The sequence below is a fragment of the Pelodiscus sinensis genome, chromosome 7 (assembly GCF_052426305.1).
Source record: "Pelodiscus sinensis isolate ZL-2025 chromosome 7, ASM5242630v1, whole genome shotgun sequence".
Classification (NCBI taxonomy): domain Eukaryota; kingdom Metazoa; phylum Chordata; order Testudines; family Trionychidae; genus Pelodiscus; species Pelodiscus sinensis.
The window spans coordinates 2,560,041-2,580,051 of NC_143058.1; the positions used below are offsets into that span (position 1 = coordinate 2,560,041).

Sequence of the window (20,011 nt, forward strand, 5' to 3'; positions counted from 1 at the left end):
CCTATGATGCACGTTATACTTTAAAAAAAAAATAGGGAGATTAAAGTACAGACAAATTATGTAAATCTAGAGAAGAGTCTACCTCAGGATTAGAACTCAGAAGTTATTGGCTTTCAGTCCTGTGCTAGGGTGGTTGGACAGCTAGTCTGTCTTTTTAAAAATCAGTACAGAGAAAAGAGGCCATATATATCTGTTTATTTAAAAGTAGTTATAGTATTTGAAATATCTAGATGCATACATAGCAAATAGAGGTTGTTCAAAACAGGAGATAAATATTTCCTGTGAAATTCACAATACTGCATTTTGTTAAGAGTCCCCTGTGAAATCAAAACTGATCAGTAGTAAGATATTTTAATCTGTGAAATCTGCTCTGCTCCCTTTTATATACGCTAGTCTTCATTTTATTATGAAACACTGCTTGGAAATTCAGACTTATCCTTTCTAAGGCTGAATAACAAACCCATTGATTATACTTGAGATACAGACCATCCTTAATAAAAGAGTAGTGGTGTGGTCCTGACCTCTGACTACAGAAATTAATTATATAAATAACAGCCAGTGTCTAAATATTGCTCTTGTCTGCATATTCCTTGCACAATACTTTTCATCTCCTCTAGCTATCTGTGCTTCAAAATCCCATTTAACTGCAATACATCAGTAATGATCTTAGAGGAAGAAGGCCTTTCAGGAGAGAAAATTAGGAGCCTTGGACTAGGAATATGAAGAATTAAATATTGTCCAGCAAGGGCTATGAAAAGCCACATGGTAAATGTTTCTGAGAGGAGAATCTGCAGGGCTTGCAAAATTGTTGCCCCCTCATTTTGAATATTAATATTTCTTTGCCCTTTCAGTTTTCTAGTTCTATGTATCAGATTTGCAGAAAGTGATTTCTCCCTAACTAATTCTACCTGTCTTAACTGACAGATCTTCAGTTGCAAGCTAATTTCTTGCTCTCTTATCAGATGCATTTTTGGGGGGATGTAATGTTGAAATTAGAAGTAACTTAAGAAATAGACTACTCCTTTCAGAGGAACCACTGGACTGAAAAAGGCCATCTGCTTTCAATGGCCATCTGGTTGAAACCTCCTTATATTTTGCTTTGTCTTTAATAGGCAGAGGAGATTGAGTATTCTTGTGAGAAGTGTAATGGAAAGTCTGCAGTTGTTACACACAAATTCAATAGGCTTCCCAGGTAAGGGTAAAATCCTACTCTGGAACTTTCCCCAAAAAGCATGTCACAAAAGTGGACACAAGGGTTGGTATGTAGGACAGCTTGGCTAGAGTAATGGAAAGAATGAAGATATCATTAGAAAATTGCCTGTATCATTGCTTCTATCTACAGAGCTCACTGCATACAGCAAGGAAGGCTTACATTCCTTTATTCCATTCCCCATCCTGTCCCCCCAACTTCCTGTGTGCCACCATTCCAGCTTCCTCTATTTCAGGACTCCCTGTAAACCCCTCTCCTTCAGCTCATGCTGGGGATTTATCCTTCATTTCCCCCAGCATCCAATGCCAGGAGCTCTATATGCCCCTATTCACTCCTTCTGCCACATGCCTGGGTGGGTATTTGTGTGCCCCCATATCCATGTCCCCCAATCTTCTCCCCAGAGCCAATGGCTCTGAATTCTCCCTCATCATTCCTCCCCTCTTCCACATGCCTGTGGTGCTGTGCTCTGATGTCTCCCTCCCCCTTCTCCTCCCCATGCATGCAGCTCTTTACCTTCCTCCCTCCCCCCATTATGTATTTTCTTTCTGTCTGGTGTACGCTGGAGAGTATATTGGCATAGCTGCAGTGCCTTAACCATGCTGGCATGACCCCATTGTGTTAGACAGAGCTACACCAATAATAGTTGCAGAACCACGTTCCATTGACCTACCTTTATCTTACCCAAGGGGAGCTAAGTTACATAGCTGCATCGCTTAGGGTTGTGGATTTTTCTCCTTTTTGAGCAACTGTAGCTGTGTTGGCCTAAATTTGAAGGGTAGACCAGGCCTGGGGGAGAGATCATGCATGTTATCAATATTGTAAACTCATCTGAGAGAAAGCACAGGGCTGAGATGGGCGTCAGAGTGAGAGTGACATGGAAATTGTTAATGGCTGCAATCAGGTGACTCTTTGATCTTTAAATTATGGTGGACCTGGTTGAAGCTGATGTGTATGATATATACCTGGTGCTCCATGCATTCCTCACTTCCCCTTCCAGTTTTCACTAAAATTAATAGGAGTCTGTCCACTGATGCCTAGAACGTTCCCTGAAGTAGCTCCATTTGGAATAGATTAGGTATATCTCCATATATATATCTGTCTCTCATAGAGCTGGAAGGGACCTTGAGAGGTCATCGAGTCCAGTCCCCTGCCCTCATGGCAGGACCAAGTACCATCCCTGACAGATTTGCCCTAGATTCCTAAATGGCCCCCTCAAGGATTGAACTCACAACCCTGGGTTTAACAGGCTAATGCTCAAACCATTGAGCTAGCCCTCCCCCCTTAAATGTGGTATTCAAAAGTTAGCACATTGCATCCAGACTGACAGAGAAATCCATCAAGTTGAATGTAGGACTTCACTTTTCTTGGCCAATAGTCCCTTTCACCTTGGTTCTTGCTGTCTTTCTATATCACAAGAAGCATAGTAGGGCTGCAAGGAGGAGTATGTCTATATGGCTTTCCCGCTGGAAAATCGGATCTTTTCCATTTGTGAAGAGAGGTTTACAGCTGCCTGTTTTGTCCTAAAGAAAGAGCAGAGTATCTGGGTGGTAGCTGAGAGACTAGGCATGCTGATATCAGTAGAAATACACAGTACTCTTGAACCAGTACTGATAGTGTACTGGTGCTTTTCCTCATACAGATGGGACCTTTGTAAACTCTTTGTGACAGGGATCATCTTGTCATGGTGTATGTTTTACAGTACCCAGCATATGGAGTGAAGGGTCCCTAATTTAGACCATTTGATGATACCATAATTCAAGTAATACCACATGGCCCCTGCTTAGTCTAACTAAACACCAAATGCAATGCATGAGGGAAGGCTCACAGCACAGTGAATATTTGTAAGGTTGGTGGTAATTTCATAAACAAACCCATGTGCACAGTTTGTGTGTGTTAGGGATGCCCTTCCTCCTCTAGGATGCTTGATTTTCAGGGCCCATCAGTCTAAGGCTGTGTCTAGGCTTAGCAGTAAATTGGCACCGCTGTGATCGATGCAGCAGGGGTCGATGTTATGGGTCTAGTGAAGACCCACTAAGTAGATGGTAACGCACTCTCCTGTTGATCCTGGTATGCCAGCTCCTCAAGAAGAATCAGGTTAGTTAGCAGGAGAGCATCTCCAGTTGACACAGCCCAGTGTAAACACAGGAGTAAGTGGATCTCAGCTATGTCAGCTTCGGTTACTTTATTCACGTAACTGGAGTAATGTAACTTAGGTTGACTTATCACGGTAGCATAGACCAGATCTTGGGCATTCCTGTTGTTAAACGTGCATTAAGTCAGTCGGGCATACCTTGAGGCAATGGGAATATGCTGGTGACTCTAGTCTGTGATCATAGTGCTTGGCTCTGTTTGGAAGCACTCAGTTATTTCCTAGCGCTCTCTTTAACTGGCGGGAAATAAGGACTTGTATAAATGCCAGTTGGCGTAAGCTCGTCCTGGGCATGAACGAAATAATGCTGATTGAAGCAGGAAGTCTTATGAGTTGGCAGAGTCTTGACTGCTCCATCACAGCAGGATACCAGTGGTAAAATGGTTTGCAACTTTGGGGTCTTGCTAGATAGCAGCGGTCACAGAACTGTCTCCTCGGAGGTTCAGTCTGAGAGCACGTTGTACCAGTGCTCTTCATTCTGAACTAGCAGCCAGGAAATACCCCAATTATGTTCAGGAGGCTGTTTATTATCTACAGAGCCCTAAGTGGCCTAATTCCCAGAACTATAATAAAATGTTAGAAACTGAGGTGACTATTTTGTAGGTAGGGCAAGTGGGGTTTTGGATGTGTTCGTTTACTGGCTACTGACTTTGGTTTTGAACTTAATGCTATTTCTGCCCTGCCTCCTGTCTTTCAGGGTTCTGATTCTTCATCTGAAACGATATAGCTTCAATGTGGCACTCTCTCTCAATCACAAAGTTGGACAGCAGGTGGTTATACCAAGATATTTAACTCTGCTATCTCACTGTACAGAAAGCACTAGGCCCCCGCTTACTCTGGGATGGAGTGCACATTCTGCAGTGTAAGTATGGAGTGCAGAATTTACCACATTTACCTATTCTCGGGCATTAAGTTCATGTGTTGCACACAGGAGGGGATGATATCAAGAGGTTATTAAGACCTACTAAAGAGAGAGTCAAATTAATAAAAGAAATTAAAAAATTGCTCCTACCCTCTGAAAGGTCATTGTGATTCCCCTTATGAAATTAAAAACCAACTATGGCTGCAAATTTGGTAGGGCCCTACATATTTGGTGCACCAAGATAGACCTTACCATAAGATGTAACTTCATATCCTTTCACTGCTGATTTTCCCCTGCACCTTTTGCTGTGTTGTCCTATCCATTAATTTATTTATAGGATTTTTTTTGTCTTGCTGGTCACTACGGTATCTATTACCTCATACAATGTGAAGGAAGGGAGTATTACATGAGAGTGGCTATACTTGATCAAACCCAAGGGTCTGTGTAACCCAGTAGCCTATTCCTGGCCAGGGCCAGCTGCTTCAGGAGGAATGAATAGAATAAGGCAGTCTTTAATTATCCATACCCTATCATCCAGTCCTATTTTATGGCAGCTAGGGGTTAGCGCAGGGGTGGGCAATCATTTTTCAATAAGGGCCACTTCAAAAATGTTTGAAGTGGTCATAGGCTGCCCCGGAGGGGATGGAGCCTCGGGCGGAAGGGGTGGGTCTTTAAACAGCAGGAGCTGAAAGGGCTCGCGCCTCCCCTGCAGCTCCCAGGAGGGGGATGGGAGCTGCGAGCCCTTTCAGTTCTTGCTATTTAAAGGGCTCGCTGCTCTTGTAGGCAGTGCGTTACTTGACAAGTGCAAGGAAGGTGCGAGCCCTTTTAATAGATGCAGTTACAGGGGCTCGCACGTCTCCGGCTCCCAGGCAACACGCTAGCGGGCGAGGCCTGGAACTGCCGCGCACGCTGGATCAAGGCCCGCTGAACGGCTTTTGCCCACCCCTGGGCTAGAGACACGTGGAACACGGGGTTGTGTCCCTGACAGTCTGTGCTAATAGCCACGGATGGATTTCTCCTCATTCAGTTTTCAACCCAGTACACTTCTGGCCTTCACAACATCCCATAGCAATGAGTTCCACAGGCTGACAGTACATTTGATGAAGTCTTTCCTTTGCACCTGCTATCCATTAATTTCTTTTGGTGTCCTCCAGTTGTGTTATTTAAAGGAGTAAATTACACTTCCCCATTCACTTTCTCCATATGCCATTCATGATTTTATAGACCGTTATCATATCCCTCTTGGTTGTCTCTTTTCCAAGATGAACCGTTCCAGTCTTTTTAATCTCTCCTTATCCTTTTTAATCTGTTCCATATCCGTATAGTTTTCATTTCCTTCTCTGCACCTTTTCCATTGCTAATATCTCTCTTGAGATGGGATGACCAGAACTGCAGGCAGCATTCCAAGTGTGGGTGTACCACAGCTTCTCATTTTGACGGATGGCAGAGTGAGGCACAGCATCCAGATCTCTTGTGTTCCAGTCCAGTGCTATAACCATAATAGCATAGTGAGTTGGGATGTATCTGGCATGTTGAGCAATATCACCCACATGTTCTAGTTTTGAATACAGTTTTTCAACACCATATTTTTATAATTGAAAACTTTTTTTTCAAGAAAGAAAGAAAAACACTAGATAAGGGAGCCAGTAAAGCCACTAGGGCAGATTGTGGGAGAGCAGGGTCCTAGTTGGCAGTAGGAGCAGGGAAGGTGGTAGAAAAAGGAATGAGTTGCTCTCCTGACAGGAGTACTGCAAGCTTTAACTCCGAGAGCTGTCCTAGGGTGTGCCAGCAAGAGGTGAGTCAAGTTGAAAGGGTTAATTATTTTTATGAACACCTTTTCTACATTCATAACATAGCATTCTAATTCTAACTATCTGTGATAAACAAATACAAATGGGTATTTCCCTTATGGCTTTTTTGGTCATGTGCTAACATGCAGATGAGTAAAAAACACATTTTTCTCAGCATGTAACTGAGGCAATAATTACTTTGCTCTTTTTATAGTTCTCGACCCTTGAAAGCCTCCCAAATGGTGAATTCCTGTACTGTAAGCACTTCCACACCTTGTAGGTGAGTTGAAATTATGACATTTCCATGAGTTAGGGGTTCTCTTTTGCACATGTAAATAACAATATTGCCTTTCTCTCCCACTTGTGTTTTCCTTTACCATTTTTACTCCCTGTTGATTTTTCTGTTGAATTATTCTGACTATACGCTCTTTTCCATGCTCCAAAGTTGTGCTTAAATTGCATATTCAAGGGCTCAAATATTAAGGGCACCGTGGGTTGTCACACATCCCACATTTTATCTTTCCACATAATTCTTATAAACCTGTATTCTGAGGTTTATAATTATAACATAGACTAGATTTTTCCAGTAGTTAGGACAACTGAACTTAGTTTGTCTGTACTCTTATCATTCCACTCTTAAGAACCAGTTATAACCAGAACAGTAAGCAAGTTGGTTTAGAAGTTGTTTTCCAGAGAAGCAAAATAGTCTCTTATTTGAAAAGCTAGCTCTTTTCTCTGTCCTTACATTTGACACACCAAAGTTGTTCTGGAAGAGTCATTTAATCCTAGGCTTTATATGTTGGGTTGGACATTGTTTTTATACTTCATTCTGAGAAACTGTGTTACTTGTAGTGTAGGGTAATGTTACATTGTATAAAAGTGAAGGCACTTGAAGATGCATGTGGAGAGCACAGGTTTTCTTAACCCACTGGTTCTCAACCAGGAATATGTGTACTCGTGGTGGTATGCAGAGGTCATCTAGGGAATACATCAATTCATCTAGATAACTGCCTACTTGTACAACAGACTACATAAGAAGCACTAGTGAAGTCAATATAAAGTCCAATTTTATACAATGACTTGTTTATATCACTCTATATGCAATACACTATAATGCAAATACAATGTTCATACTCCAAATGATTTATTTTTATAATTATATGGTAAGTCAGCAATTTATCAGTAATAGTGTGCTAATACACTTTTGTATTCTTATGTCTTATTTTGTAAACAAACTATTTTTTTAGTGAGGTGAAACTTAGGGAATGCAATACAAATCAGACTCCAGAAAGCGGTACAGTAGTCTGGAAAGGTAGCGAGCCTCTCTTTCAACCTATATAAAGTGCTTTTATTTGACACCTTCTGGTGCCATCCTTGCTTTTGGTTTTAATAAAACCAAAAGCTAACACCCAAAAGGCCAAATGGAAAATTTGAAAAATATTACGTGTTTGAAATTTTGTCCTGCCAAGACTATTTAGCATCCCTATGATCTATACAGCTTGGTTTCAGAGAATAATTGTAGTGTTTATATAATTTTCCCAAATTAAGCAGTATATTAGTAATGTGTTCTGTATACTACAGTGGAGTCCACTTAATGTTTACAGAACGTTGTTCATGCACTGTAAATACCTAAACATAGAAGTGCGGGGAAGTTCTCTTTATGAATACCTTATAAAGGAATATAGTAACATGTACCAGAAGATAAGCTAGGATAGAACACTGATCTGCTAAGTAAATAGATTTTAAAATACAGCAAGCTGGAGTCTGATCTAAGTCTGCATAACTGTCCTATCTGCACCCAAATTTCCTTTTTTAAAACAATTTAACAGGTTTCTACGTTGTTAGAAAATTATAGCTGCATTTTTAATTTGCAGAAAATATACATTCAAATCTAAGAGCTCCGTGGCACTCTATGTGGATTCAGATAGTGAGGATGAGCCATTGAAACGTTCTGTTGCTCACAGTCAAAGATTGTGTGATGTACAAAGCAGAGAGCAGCAGCAACAGCAAGAAGAGCCTGAAAAGGTAAAAGATGCCTCTCTGTAGGACTTACAATACACATGCTTTTTCCGTTATCGAGAGGGGAAAACAGACCCCTTCAAACCTAAACAAATCCTTTGCATATTTGTGTCTGGACTGTCAGTCTAGTAGACTGTGAATAAAACAGATGAAAATACAAGATTGGTTCATAATTAGCACAATGCTGCTGAAGGGGAATCTAATTGACCTCGCTGTATGTGTTGGTTTGGAATCCCATTGGCAGTAGAGTTATTTGTATTAGAACTGCACTGAAGTCTTTAGCTCAGGTGTGCCAACTGCACAACAGTTTCACTATTCAGTGTTTAGAGGGTGTTTGAATGATCTTCCGTTGAAGCTGCTCACTGGCTGATGCAGGATGAAAACACGTCACTGGTAATAATTATCCAGTAAAATTCTTTATTTAAATCCGGTGCCAAGATATGCATTGAGGATGGGGAAGAAAAAATAATAATGTACAGTTATTGAGTTTGTGATCTCTCAAGTTAAGTGTTTTGGACCCTGAAGAGTGAAGCTGTCAGGCTCAGGTGATGAGTACTAGACATGTTTAGAGGCCTAGTTTCTGATGGGGCATAGTTCAATACGTTTTGCCTTTGAGGTCTGTGTTGTGACAGATGTTTCTTGCCTGTAGGATGGCATTATAAGTGCAGTAGGAAGGAGTTGCCTCGGGGTTGTATTGGAGGGGAATGGCAAGTAAAACAAACTTTGAGGGTTCTGCTTTGCACTCTCCTCAAGGGATAGGTGAGAGATTGCAGTGTTGTTGGGACAAGAGATGTTATTGCAAAAATGGAGTAATGAAGCCAATTTATGTGAATAGCAAATCAGTCATTTCTAGTCCACCAGTTATTGCTAACTGGGCTAACTCTCTCTAAAATTTCACCCTCCTACCTGTCTTCCTTTCCTGTCCATGGTCTGCCTGTGGTAGTACTGATTAGGGATGTTGTTAATTGTGTATTTGCTTAAATGTTTAGTGGTTACACTTTTACACACACGGGAGTCAGGTGGTAGCTGGTGATGGCGGGGCATTCCCCGCAAGCACCGCTTTCTATCCCCTCCCCTGCCTCTGATACAGAGGCAGCAAAAGGGGAGTACATGTAACCATTAGGATTGTGGAAGCAGGACTAAGGGAGAGGGGAATCTTGTGGAAGATTAACTGGTAAAATTGGGCTTATCAGGTAATTGTGTAAAAAATTATAGGTTAACACCCCTACTACTGATCTTACAGAATCAGAGATGTAAGAGATGTCTGATCTGAGTGCATGGTTATGTTAACCAGTGCATTAGCCAGTTTGTATGTTCAGCTGCTTGATAAGTACAGAAGGCTACTGCATCAGTCCATGGGCTGGTTAACATACCAGCAGCATAAAGATATAGCATTAGCCAGAGTTGACAGTCCTGTCTATTTGTGAGAGAACCATTTCTTTTTCTTTTATCCCTTGCTATTTGTTGCCCTGATCGTCATATTTTGTTCTTTCCTGGTTACATGTGCTCAGACTGTCTATGTTTAATTTGAGAAACTGAGTTCTTTCCAGTTCCCTTCTCATCCTGGTCCAGGTTCAGTGGCTCTCTTTCTGTCTCTTGGTTCAAGTTGCGTTATCTCTTGTCTGTTCTGCCTAGCTTCATTAAACTCCTATTGGTGATGACTTTGCAAGTGGTACATGGAGGTCATCAGCAGTGTTCCCTGTCAGCTCTTTGCTTGGGTAGCCACCCAGGAGAGATTCAGGTGCTACCCAGCTGATTAGCAGAGTGCCAAGAGCTGGCAGCATGTGTTTTTACTGGTGGTGCACATCCACACATGCTTTGGTGCACAGAACAAAATGTATTCTGCACATGCAGGGCACATTGGTCACCAGAGGTTGAGGGCTCACCACTACCTGGAAAGAGTGTCACGAGAGGAAGGAGGAGTGTGATCACAGATGGAGAGAACTATATCCTTGCACATGTTCCAAATCCTAATAGTTGTAGATCAGTGATTTTCAGCTTGTGATCTGTAGAACCCTAGAGAGTCAAAGACTGTCTCACTTTTCCAAAGGCATCAGCACATTGATTTGAAATTTTTTAGGGGTCTGCAAATGGAAAAAAGGTTGAAAACCACTGTATTTGGTCTATTAGTCATAGTTAACCTTAGTCCCTGAAAGTCGTATTCTGTATATCTGAACTGTATCTAATATGATTAAGACCAAAAGTGCCACCTCCTGCTGGCTAATCCAGAAGAAATGTGCACAGTAAATGCAAACTGGATGTGACACCTCTGTGATGTCTTTAAAGCCTTTTAAGCCTATATCCATTCTTTTGTAGGGTTCAAAAAGAGGTAAACCTGAGTGTGATAAATCGTCTGACCTGGGAAATGCCGGTTTCGATGGAATGAGCGAGGATGAGTTGCTAGCAGCCGTGTTAGAGATTAGCAAGAGGGAATCCTCATTCTCTGTGAGCCATGATGAAGATAAACCCACGAGCAGCCCAGACACTGGTTTTGGAGAGGACGAGATGCAGGAATTGCCAGAAAATCTGCAATCTATGGAGATGGAGAAATCCAAAGCAACTACAGAATCAGGTATGATGAGAAGTAACTTTATCTTAACTGAACAGATGCGGTGGTGATTCTGAAGTAGGTATTTACAACAGGAGGTCAGCGATATACAGTGCATAAACTGCATGTGAGTGTGGGTTGTATGCAGTGTCTGATATACAGGGAGAAATATAAACACCTTACAATTTTTCCGTCTTTAAAGCTTTTTGTTTGTTGAATTTTGAAAATCTTCTCATATCAAACATTTGTAGTTTGTCTGTGCAAAACTTGAGGTCATCACCAATGTTTTGTTCGGTGATTATTTTTTTTCCATCTCCTGTTTGACAGTCACCTCTGTCGATTTTCTGACTATAGAGTTCAAATTTGTTGAAATTAACAGGATTCAGAATTTACTCTTCCATATTCTGAGTGCACTTTTTTCTGTAACTGTAGATAGTTGCAGTCCTGAGTAGCATAGAAATAGCATCTGAAGACAGTTGTTTTGTGCAAGATTAATATATTCAGAGGATAAAGGCTCAAATCTCTCTGGTGGGTAATGAAAAATAAATAGAATTGTAATTAATTTGGTCTCATCTGTATACAGTTTAAAAAAGGGGTTTTACTAAAATGTTGCTTTACAATTATGAAAATCCTTCAGAATAAGCAATCCCAAATAAGCCCCAAATCCTGCTAAAAATGTTAGGTATTATCAAATGAAACTTCATCTCAGAAGTCAATATATGAAAAAATAATTAGGCCGAGCAGAGTTACAATTCTGATTCTGGAAGTCCTGCATTTTCAGAATGTCGTAGATGCTGGCATTTTGCTTTCTGTAATCCTCTAATAACTAATGAACCAATGTGGAAATTTGCTTTTTCAGTTCAAAGTGGTGTGTGGGGGGAAGGGGGAGGAGGAATAGATTGCTTTGCAAGTTCTTGTAGGGAGATGCAGACCATTTACCTGTAGCCAAATGGGCGTTGAAAGTATGCTGCAGAGAGGAGAAGTGGCAACAGATATTCCCTACAGAAGCTTTGTAAAACAGCTTCTTTCTTCTTACAGGTGAACTATAAAGTTTTTAAGTACTTGTGCTTTTGCACTATTTAAAAATCTGTAAATCATCTAGGATGGCAGTCAGTGTTCCCGCTAAGATTTTCCACTTACGAGCAGAGTGAGTTTTGTCTTGTGCGCCTATATTGAGGTCATGTGCACTTGCTTGGATGTATATAACATTTACAATGTTATGGAAAAAACGTATTAAAACAAGGGATCGTTAACAAGGTGCATGACTTTAAATATTTTATATGAAGTCAACTAAAAGAGAATTAATCCTGCAAAATTTTCAGTAGCCTGTTTATAGCCCTCTCCCGGACTCTCCCCCAGCTGGACGAGATGATCTCTTGGGCCTCTCTTCCACTCCTATGATTACTGTCGGAATTCAAAACACAAACAGGATGTTGGCAGGTTTGCTAGCAATATCAAGAGTATGAGATCCAGCATTAAAGTTTGAATTACAGCATCTCAACTTTTATAAGGCTACCAAGGCATGGCCACAGTGCATCGGTGCAGGAATGCTGGAAGGTCAAAAGGTGTATCTAAGCCCCCTTTGTGCCTTCTATATTTTCCATCTTGCCAGAAGCAAGATGGAATACATTGCTTTCACCATCAGAGCATCAACAGGTGATGGATTTGTGATTCCTCTGCCACTTAAGTGTTTCAGTTTTCAATTCAGGAAAAATCAAGGTGAGGTTTGGAAAAAGGAATGGAAAGAAGGCAGAATTCAGATTACGTTTCTTTTCTAGTAATGGGTACGGTCTGTGCTGTGAATTTCTAGGAGTTGTGTCATCTGAAAGTCACTCAGGGTCTTATGGGCTGGCATTAGACCCTGATGGCCTGATTTCTAGAAGTGCTTGGCATTTGTGCCAAAGCTATGTTTTCATAGGAAGTACTCCTTCTTTGTTAGCATTATGCAGCCACCTAAAACACCGGCCCCAGTCTGCAGGAGCATAGCAGCTGCTCCCCACACAGCCCCAGCCCGCCACAACAGAACAGCCACTCTTCATGCGGCACTGGCCGCTGGAGCAGAGCTGCCACTCCCTACATGGTCCCAGCCTACCCATGCAGCCCTGGCAGCCGGCCATGGGTGGCCTCAGCCGGAGCAGCCACACCATTCACCTTCCATGTCCAATAGGAAGGTGAGTGCTGCTACATGACACTGGGCAGGAGGTGGGCGGGCTTCGAATTTCTTGTGCACGGCCGCGCAGGCGCACACCTTATGAAAGTATAGAATCTGGGGAGAGGAGGTTTTGATAAAACCTTGCTCAGTCCCAAACATGGAACACTTGTTCTAGCATTCTCCCCTCCCATCAAATCCTTAGACATTCACAAGAACTTATGAGCTGAGCCTCTACCAGTAGATGCCGCTGTGCTCCAAGGAAATCAGTGGCATAAAGAACTTAGCTGGTAACAAACAAGGGGCCATAAATGTCCTCTGTTTCTTCAGGTCCTGCCAATTTCACTGAGATAACTAAAGATTTTGATGAGAATAAGGAAAACAAAACGCCGGAAGGCTCGCAGGGGGAGGTTGACTGGCTGCAGCAGTACGATATGGAGCGCGAGCGGGAGGAGCAAGAACTTCAGCAGGCACTGGCTCAGAGCCTCCAAGAACAAGTAAGAGCGAAGAGTCCCTTCCCTAAGTAGTCTGTCCTAGCCTCAGAAACCCGATGGCCAAATAAAAACTCACCCTAGGCTTGGACAATCATTGCAAATTGTCTCTCCTGCTAATACTTATCTCCTAGGAGAGACCAGCATGAAAAGCAGATTCTAATGCACTACCCAGTGCGATCACTGAGGTCAGCTATATTAATCCTGACAGCAGTATGTAAATGTTGATGTTGACAGTCACATCTGGATATTTAAAAGATTCACCTATACTTAAAAAAAAAAAAAAAAAAAAAAAAAGCTTTCTCTCACGTGGTTATGTATTGAAAATTAACAAGCCTCACTCTAATTTCCTTTCACCTCCCAAATTCATCCCTCACTTGAAGGCCTTGCAGCCTGTCAAGAGACAGGAAGAAGCAAGTTGTGATGCAGATGACCACCCCCTCAAGTAACTATGCCAGCAGGTCTCTTGTTTCAATCAGAACAGGCTTAGCTCAAACTATTCTTCTGAGCTCAACAGCTGAGGTATCACATGAGGGAAAAGGGCAGGTTTCTCAGATAATTCGATCCCAAACCACTTAAGTTAATATTAGGAACTCGAATTACATGCCAAGATAAATTGGGAGCTGGTGCAGATATTACAGTACTTCTGTCGCGTGCTAAGCAAGCAGCAGCACCCTATGGCCAGGATAGCAGCCACCCCCACATCTTGTGCCCTGTTGTCTTGGGCACCTCAGCTGTTCAGAGAAGCCCTTGCAGCCCTGCTTGTCAGTGCTGCTCTAACTGTAACCCTAACCCCCCCCCCCCTTAATTTCCAACATCTGTATGGGTGCAGGAACTTGGGGAGCTGCCACATTCCCTGGCTTGAGTGATTTCCATTATATACAGGGTTTAGTTTGGTTCAGTGGCTCTCTGCGCCCCATTGTACAGCTTGTTCCAGCACCACTGAGTCAAAAGTAAAATATTTTAAAATTAAAAAAATCTTCTGCATCTATTTTTATTGTTAACATTAGAAAAAAATCTAATTTTGCCAATCCTGCTTCTTTGCAAGTTTGAAATACTTAGACAGCTTGCAGTCAACTTCACTCTTCATCCTTCCCGCATGGACAAATCGAGTTCACTACAGTTTACTGTGCAGGGGAATGAGATAATTTGTTAGGAGTCCTCAAACTGAGGATCCTGTCTGCTTTGTGTTGACATTAGCTATCATGGTCTTCCTTGTAAGAGATGGAATTGACCTAGATATCAAGGGGGAAATTTTCCTCCTTCTAGTGTAATTTGTTTTGCAGCGCATTGATGGATTGCTTTGTTTCAGCTGTGATCTCAGATACAGATTCCTAGGTGCTTTAGGAACTGAAATGAAAAACCCCTATGACAATAATGGAAAATGGATTTACATGTTACCTTCTGGTATAGTTATAATGAGGACCTGCCATTCCACCTGTGATTCAGGCAGGTGAATTCAGACCCTAAATTAAGGAGCCTGTTCATAGATCTGAGGAAGTGGGTCTGGCCCACGAAAGCTCATCACCTAATAAACCATCTTGTTAGTCTTTAAAGTGCTACATAGTCCTGTTTTTTGTTCATAGAGTAGTGCTGGCTGGCTTTGGAGACAGCCACATACAATCTCTTCAGCTGGAATAAATGTTGCTACATCACCAACCTCTTTTCAGAGAGGTGGGAGGAGACAGGGCAGAGACCTTAAAAATATTTCACTTTTATTATCTATGTCCACCTCTTAAGGTTAATTGATGTAATGTCTTCAAAATCCTTTTCTGAAGTTGGGAAATACACTAAAAATTCCATGAATTATGTAATCTCAGAGGGGTAGCCATGTAACTTTTAAAAACAAGTAGTCCTGTAGCACTTTTAGAGACCGACTAATTATATATATTTTAGGTAGGGTGTAAGGTGCCACAGGATTACCCATTGTTCAGGAGTTTTATAGATATATATAATTTTTAAGGTGCATGCCAAGCCCCTCTCAGTAATTTTTAAGATAAAGTGTAGCAGATTTTTTTTCACTTTTGATTGAGGCCTGTGTTCTCTGTTAGCTTGGTTCAGAAAATAGTAAATACATTGTCGTAGTCTGGGGACCGTTGTGTGTAAGTGACAGTTTTACTTTGCAAACGGTTCACAAACTCATTATGATGCTTTTCAGAGCAATGATCCAGAGAGAGCTCATGGTGTTACTAGGACTTGCTCTGCTGCATACCAAGCTTCAGCAGCTTTGACAAGCTTTAATTAAGGTTTGTCCCAGGTTCTGTTGCACTGGAACATTGGTCTCTTGCTGGTTGTAAACATTCCTTCACATGGAACTTTTAATGTACAATGTCAGGTTTGTTATAGAAACCAAAGCATCACAGTTCAATAGAAAAAGCACACTACACGAATTTTAAAGAGTGAAGTGTCTCAGTGAACTAAGTTTTGTTTTCTTTCCATCAGGAGGCACGAGAACAAAAAGAAGACGATGACCTTAAACGAGCTACTGAATTAAGTCTACAAGGTAAAATTTATTTAACAGCTTCTAAAATGCTGCTTCTTAGGGGAAATATCTGTGTGTGTGAATGCAACTCTAAGCATCTGAAAGGCAGCTGGGATTTCATGCCCTTTTTTGTGTTTGGTTGTACTTGGCTCGGCTCTTTTCAGTTTTATTTCTTTCAGTTATGGAAGTAAATGCCAGCAAAAATTCTTTGTGTGAAAATGGCAGTTGTTTTTCATTCCTAAGTTCAATTTTTTTATAAATATTTTATACACAGATATTTGGATCTTTAAATTCTGTGTTCCCGAAAAGTCAGCTCTCTATAGGTGCAGAATACCGTTTAGGGCGAATCAGTTCCCAAAGCCCTGGGTTGTCATATTTCTGTAGTTTTGGATTAACATTTTAATATACTTAAATGTAACACATTTTCCTAGGATAATGGAAAAATGCTTTATTTCTAATGAGAACACAGAGGTCAATAACCCACTGCAAGATGTAGCACTGAAGAGCACTCAGCGTGGGCGGGAACACTGCCTGTCCTTTCTAAACTGAGGTAGCACTGTAAGCCCCGTGGTTGCATCATTTGTGAGGGTGAAATACAAGAGTGTTACTTAAAATTCGCTTTTAAGCTTGCCTAGGTTCCTTAAGAAGTCCTCCCTTGATTATTACTGAAGACAGTTATTATTGTCTGCTCTTTAACAGGAGTTATGCAACATAATACACATAATGCCACATTGTATAGATAAAGGTTCAGCCAGTCACTACTGTGTACTCTAACCAGTGTCCTCAGGCTCTCTTTGCAGCCCACTGTTCACTCTTTTATCAGATATTACGGGTGGTGTTTTAGCAAAGAAAGTTCCTTCTCCAGCCAGGCTTAAGGTCACTCTCCCTCCAGCACTTCAAGTCTGTAGCAGGCTGGCAGGGTCCAGCAGCAGAAATTTAGAATCCTCTTGATTTACAGTCACTTAATTTTGTTTGACATCATGAATATTGTCAAATGCCTTTCATATGCCGTCATGTCATTCATAATTGGGACAGCATGTACCTGCTGAAAGGGAAGCTAATAAGTTTTCACTATGAAGCTGCTATTCCCTTCTCACATATAGCCAGCTTAACATGGTCCGTTGTTGGTTTAGTTATCAGTGCATTGAAACCAAGCATCCTCTGTCACTGTGCCTCCATGTGTGACACTTATCAGCCTGCGTTTCCCTGGGACAGTGTAGCCTACAAAGCTCTGAACAAAGAGCATCATGAGACCTGACAATTAAACATTCTCAGTTAAGAGGGTTCAACTGTGAAACACATATGAGAGGATTAGTCTAATCCAGTGTCTGATGACTTTACAGAGCAAGTTGCATGAACCTTCCTTTTGGCAAGTATTTCCATCATAACTGGCATCATGACTGTTTTAAAAGACCAGGGAGCGGAGAAGAGCAGAGAACTCCAATCAGGATTCAACATGCAAATTTAAATGATCTGGGAAAAGTTTAAGTGCTTCTGTAATAAGTGCTGGGTAAAAAGCTTTAGTTGCGTAACTGCAGAATCCTAAAAAATTAAGAACAGTGTGTACGAGAGCCCTTCCGCCTTGCACAGAAAGCGGTGTGCATTTTGTTCAGCCAAGCATTTTGAAAGTTCCTGCAGGGAGCAGCCCTTCTCATCATGTATAAACAATGAAAAGATGGATGCTGCCAGCAGGAGGTTGAGATGCCAGTTTTAATTGATAAATGTACTTGTGAATAGAGTTTATAGTTGAATTATAGAGAAATGCTTGTCACCATGGAAACTTCCCAATCACTGAGCAAAATGGGTACAGTTCATTTAATGTGGATTTTGACCAGGGGCCATCAAAGCTTATGAAAAACACAGCTGTGGAGTCAAATGGACTTTGCAAAAAAGTTTGCCATGCCGCTTTACTGTTGCACTAACTGGTTTTGCACTTTCTAACATAGACTGACTTTAAAAAAAAAAGGTGAAAGGTTGGTATGTTACTTTTTATTCTGCCATCTGTAGTTCAGAGTCTGTTACTGGACTCTCATACACAGCATAAGTCACTGCTTTTTTGAATAAATGGATGGATAGGTGGAGAGGGGAGGAGAGGTAGTTTTTTTGTAAAGTTTCAATGTCTCTTGCTTCCCTCAGAAGGGAGAATCTTTAGCGTTAGCATTTCCTTTGTGTTTGCTTATGGAGATAAATATACCCCAACCTTCTGTATCTTCTTCGACATATACAGGAACATAGACCGCAGATTCTGATATGGCAACTTTGTGTCTTTATGCCATTTAGAATTTAACAGCTCACTTCTGGACAGTGTTGGCTCTGACGAGGACTCTGGGACTGAGGATGTTCTCGACATGGAGTACTCGGAAGCTGAAGCCGAAGAGCTGAAAAGGAATGCTGAGGTGATGGTCCGTTGTTTCAAGCACCATATGGGGAACTAATGCTTCTTCATATGGTCAGCACTAGATATTCTGGAGCAAATATGGACTTTGTTAGAGGACCTTGTTAAGTAGCAGTCTCCCACTATCATTGGGAAATGATGTATGGTTAGTCTCCCCCTCTTAAGATCATGTCTTACAGTGAGAAGAGCTGTCAAGACTACTCAGTTGCTGTGAGAAATCATATGCGTGGGGAGGAGGACAGAGAAAGAGAGTCATTTTACTCCTGGAAGCATTCTGCTGTGTGTCAAACAAGCACAAGAATGGGCTGCTTAATTAGCACACAGGAAGAAACAGCATTTCAGATGGTGGAGTGGTGTGTGATCGTAACTGCTGTGGGTTTCTGGCTTCTGGAACATTTAGGGTCAGACGAGTTGTAAATGAGACCTGCATGGAATATAACAGCAGCATCTGCTGTCTGCCTATGCTATCTGAGCCACTGAGTGTCACTTATCTTTTTTGTAAGGAGAATGCTATATGGCCATCTAGAAAGGAAAGAGTTAATGTTTTTTATAGGGAAGTCCTTTAAAGAAGTTTTACTTCCCTTCCAGTTGCTGTACCTTTATCAGAGAGCTGTATTGTCATACCCCATCAATCCCCACAGTAGGGATGTGAAAGGGTATCTGTGTGCACTGCTACCGGATGAGCCTGGCTCACTGGTTAACCTTCACAGTTACACACAGGCTCCCAGGACGCGCAGGAAGCTGCCTGTCCCCTCCTTCCCCCTGCGCTGCTGCCTCCATCAGAGGGCAGACGGGAGCCAGTGCATGTGGGGAGCCAATTGCCTTCCCTGTCCCCTCCTCTTCCCCCCCTCCCCCCCCCGGAGTGTAACTGTTACACGCTTACTTAATTAAATGCATTTTAACATCCCTCCCCCGCACATCACTTGGTCTGTCAGGCCAAGGAGGACTAGGAAATCTCTCTAAAGCCAGCCAGCATTACCTGTTCTTAATTGTCGCTGCTGAGTTGATGAGAAGAACTTGCTTCCAAATAAGAGGAGAAGGCTATTTTCTCCTTTCTGCAGAGCAGGGGAAGAGAGCATCTCTAGGCCACCAATCCAGTCTCTCTCTACTCATTTACCTCATTAGACAAATGGGTTTTTAATACTGCAAAAATCAATGTAGTTCTCTGATTTTTTTTTTTTAAACTTTGTGGTCTTATTGATGCCAGTGGAAAATAATCACTCAAGAAATAGTTGGTCTACACAATTGGCAGTGCAAAGCAAAATGGAGGACTAGGTATGTTTCTGGTTTGGAATCAAAACAATGACTACATGAGCGGCGAGGAGTCCTGTGGCATCTTATAGACTAACTGAAGTGTAGGAGCATAAGCTTTCGTGGGCAAAGACCCACTTCGTCAGATGCAGCTTCAGACTAACACGGCTACCCCTCTGATAAATGACTACATGGTTGCTGTTCCATTAGCAGATTGGTTAATGGAGGAAAACAAAACAACAAAAACACCAATTTTAAAGAGCCGTTTTCCTTTGGGCCTGATCCCGTATGGGCGTTCCTATGTTCTTTGTTCATTTTTCTCCAGCAGTTGAACTTTGTGTAGAGAGTACCCGAAGCCAGAGTCTCTCTTCTGTAAGGCCTGTTGTTCTGAGCAAGGGGAATTAAGAGCATACTTAAAAGCAAATTAATGGATTGTATTTTCCAGGTAGGAGAGCTCCCGCATTCTTATCGTCTCATCAGCATTGTCAGCCATATTGGAAGCACATCCTCGTCAGGTGGGGAAATACGGTATTTTTCTCTCTGTGTTCTTGTGTAGGTTAAAGAAATGCAGTTGAAAATGGTTGTAATCGTTTTTAAAGATGCAGAAAAGCAGCAATTTACTGATTTGTTTTGAACTATAGCATGAAAATAAATATGGCTTCTCC

General features: G+C 41.7%; 1 protein-coding gene across 3 annotated transcripts in view; it reads left to right on the plus strand.

The window, feature by feature from the left end:
• The window catches only part of USP37 (ubiquitin specific peptidase 37), a 54,613-nt gene that overhangs the window by 29,754 nt on the left and 4,848 nt on the right, over positions 1-20,011 (plus strand). For all 3 annotated transcript variants that reach the window (XM_075932969.2, XM_075932970.2, XM_089779619.1), the window contains exons 14-22: positions 1,113-1,192; positions 4,057-4,221; positions 6,226-6,291; positions 7,886-8,036; positions 10,347-10,602; positions 13,058-13,224; positions 15,661-15,721; positions 17,981-18,096; positions 19,792-19,861. In XM_075932969.2, the coding sequence (XP_075789084.2) occupies positions 1,113-1,192; positions 4,057-4,221; positions 6,226-6,291; positions 7,886-8,036; positions 10,347-10,602; positions 13,058-13,224; positions 15,661-15,721; positions 17,981-18,096; positions 19,792-19,861 (1,132 nt within the window). The remainder of the gene's footprint in view (positions 1-1,112; positions 1,193-4,056; positions 4,222-6,225; positions 6,292-7,885; positions 8,037-10,346; positions 10,603-13,057; positions 13,225-15,660; positions 15,722-17,980; positions 18,097-19,791; positions 19,862-20,011) is intronic.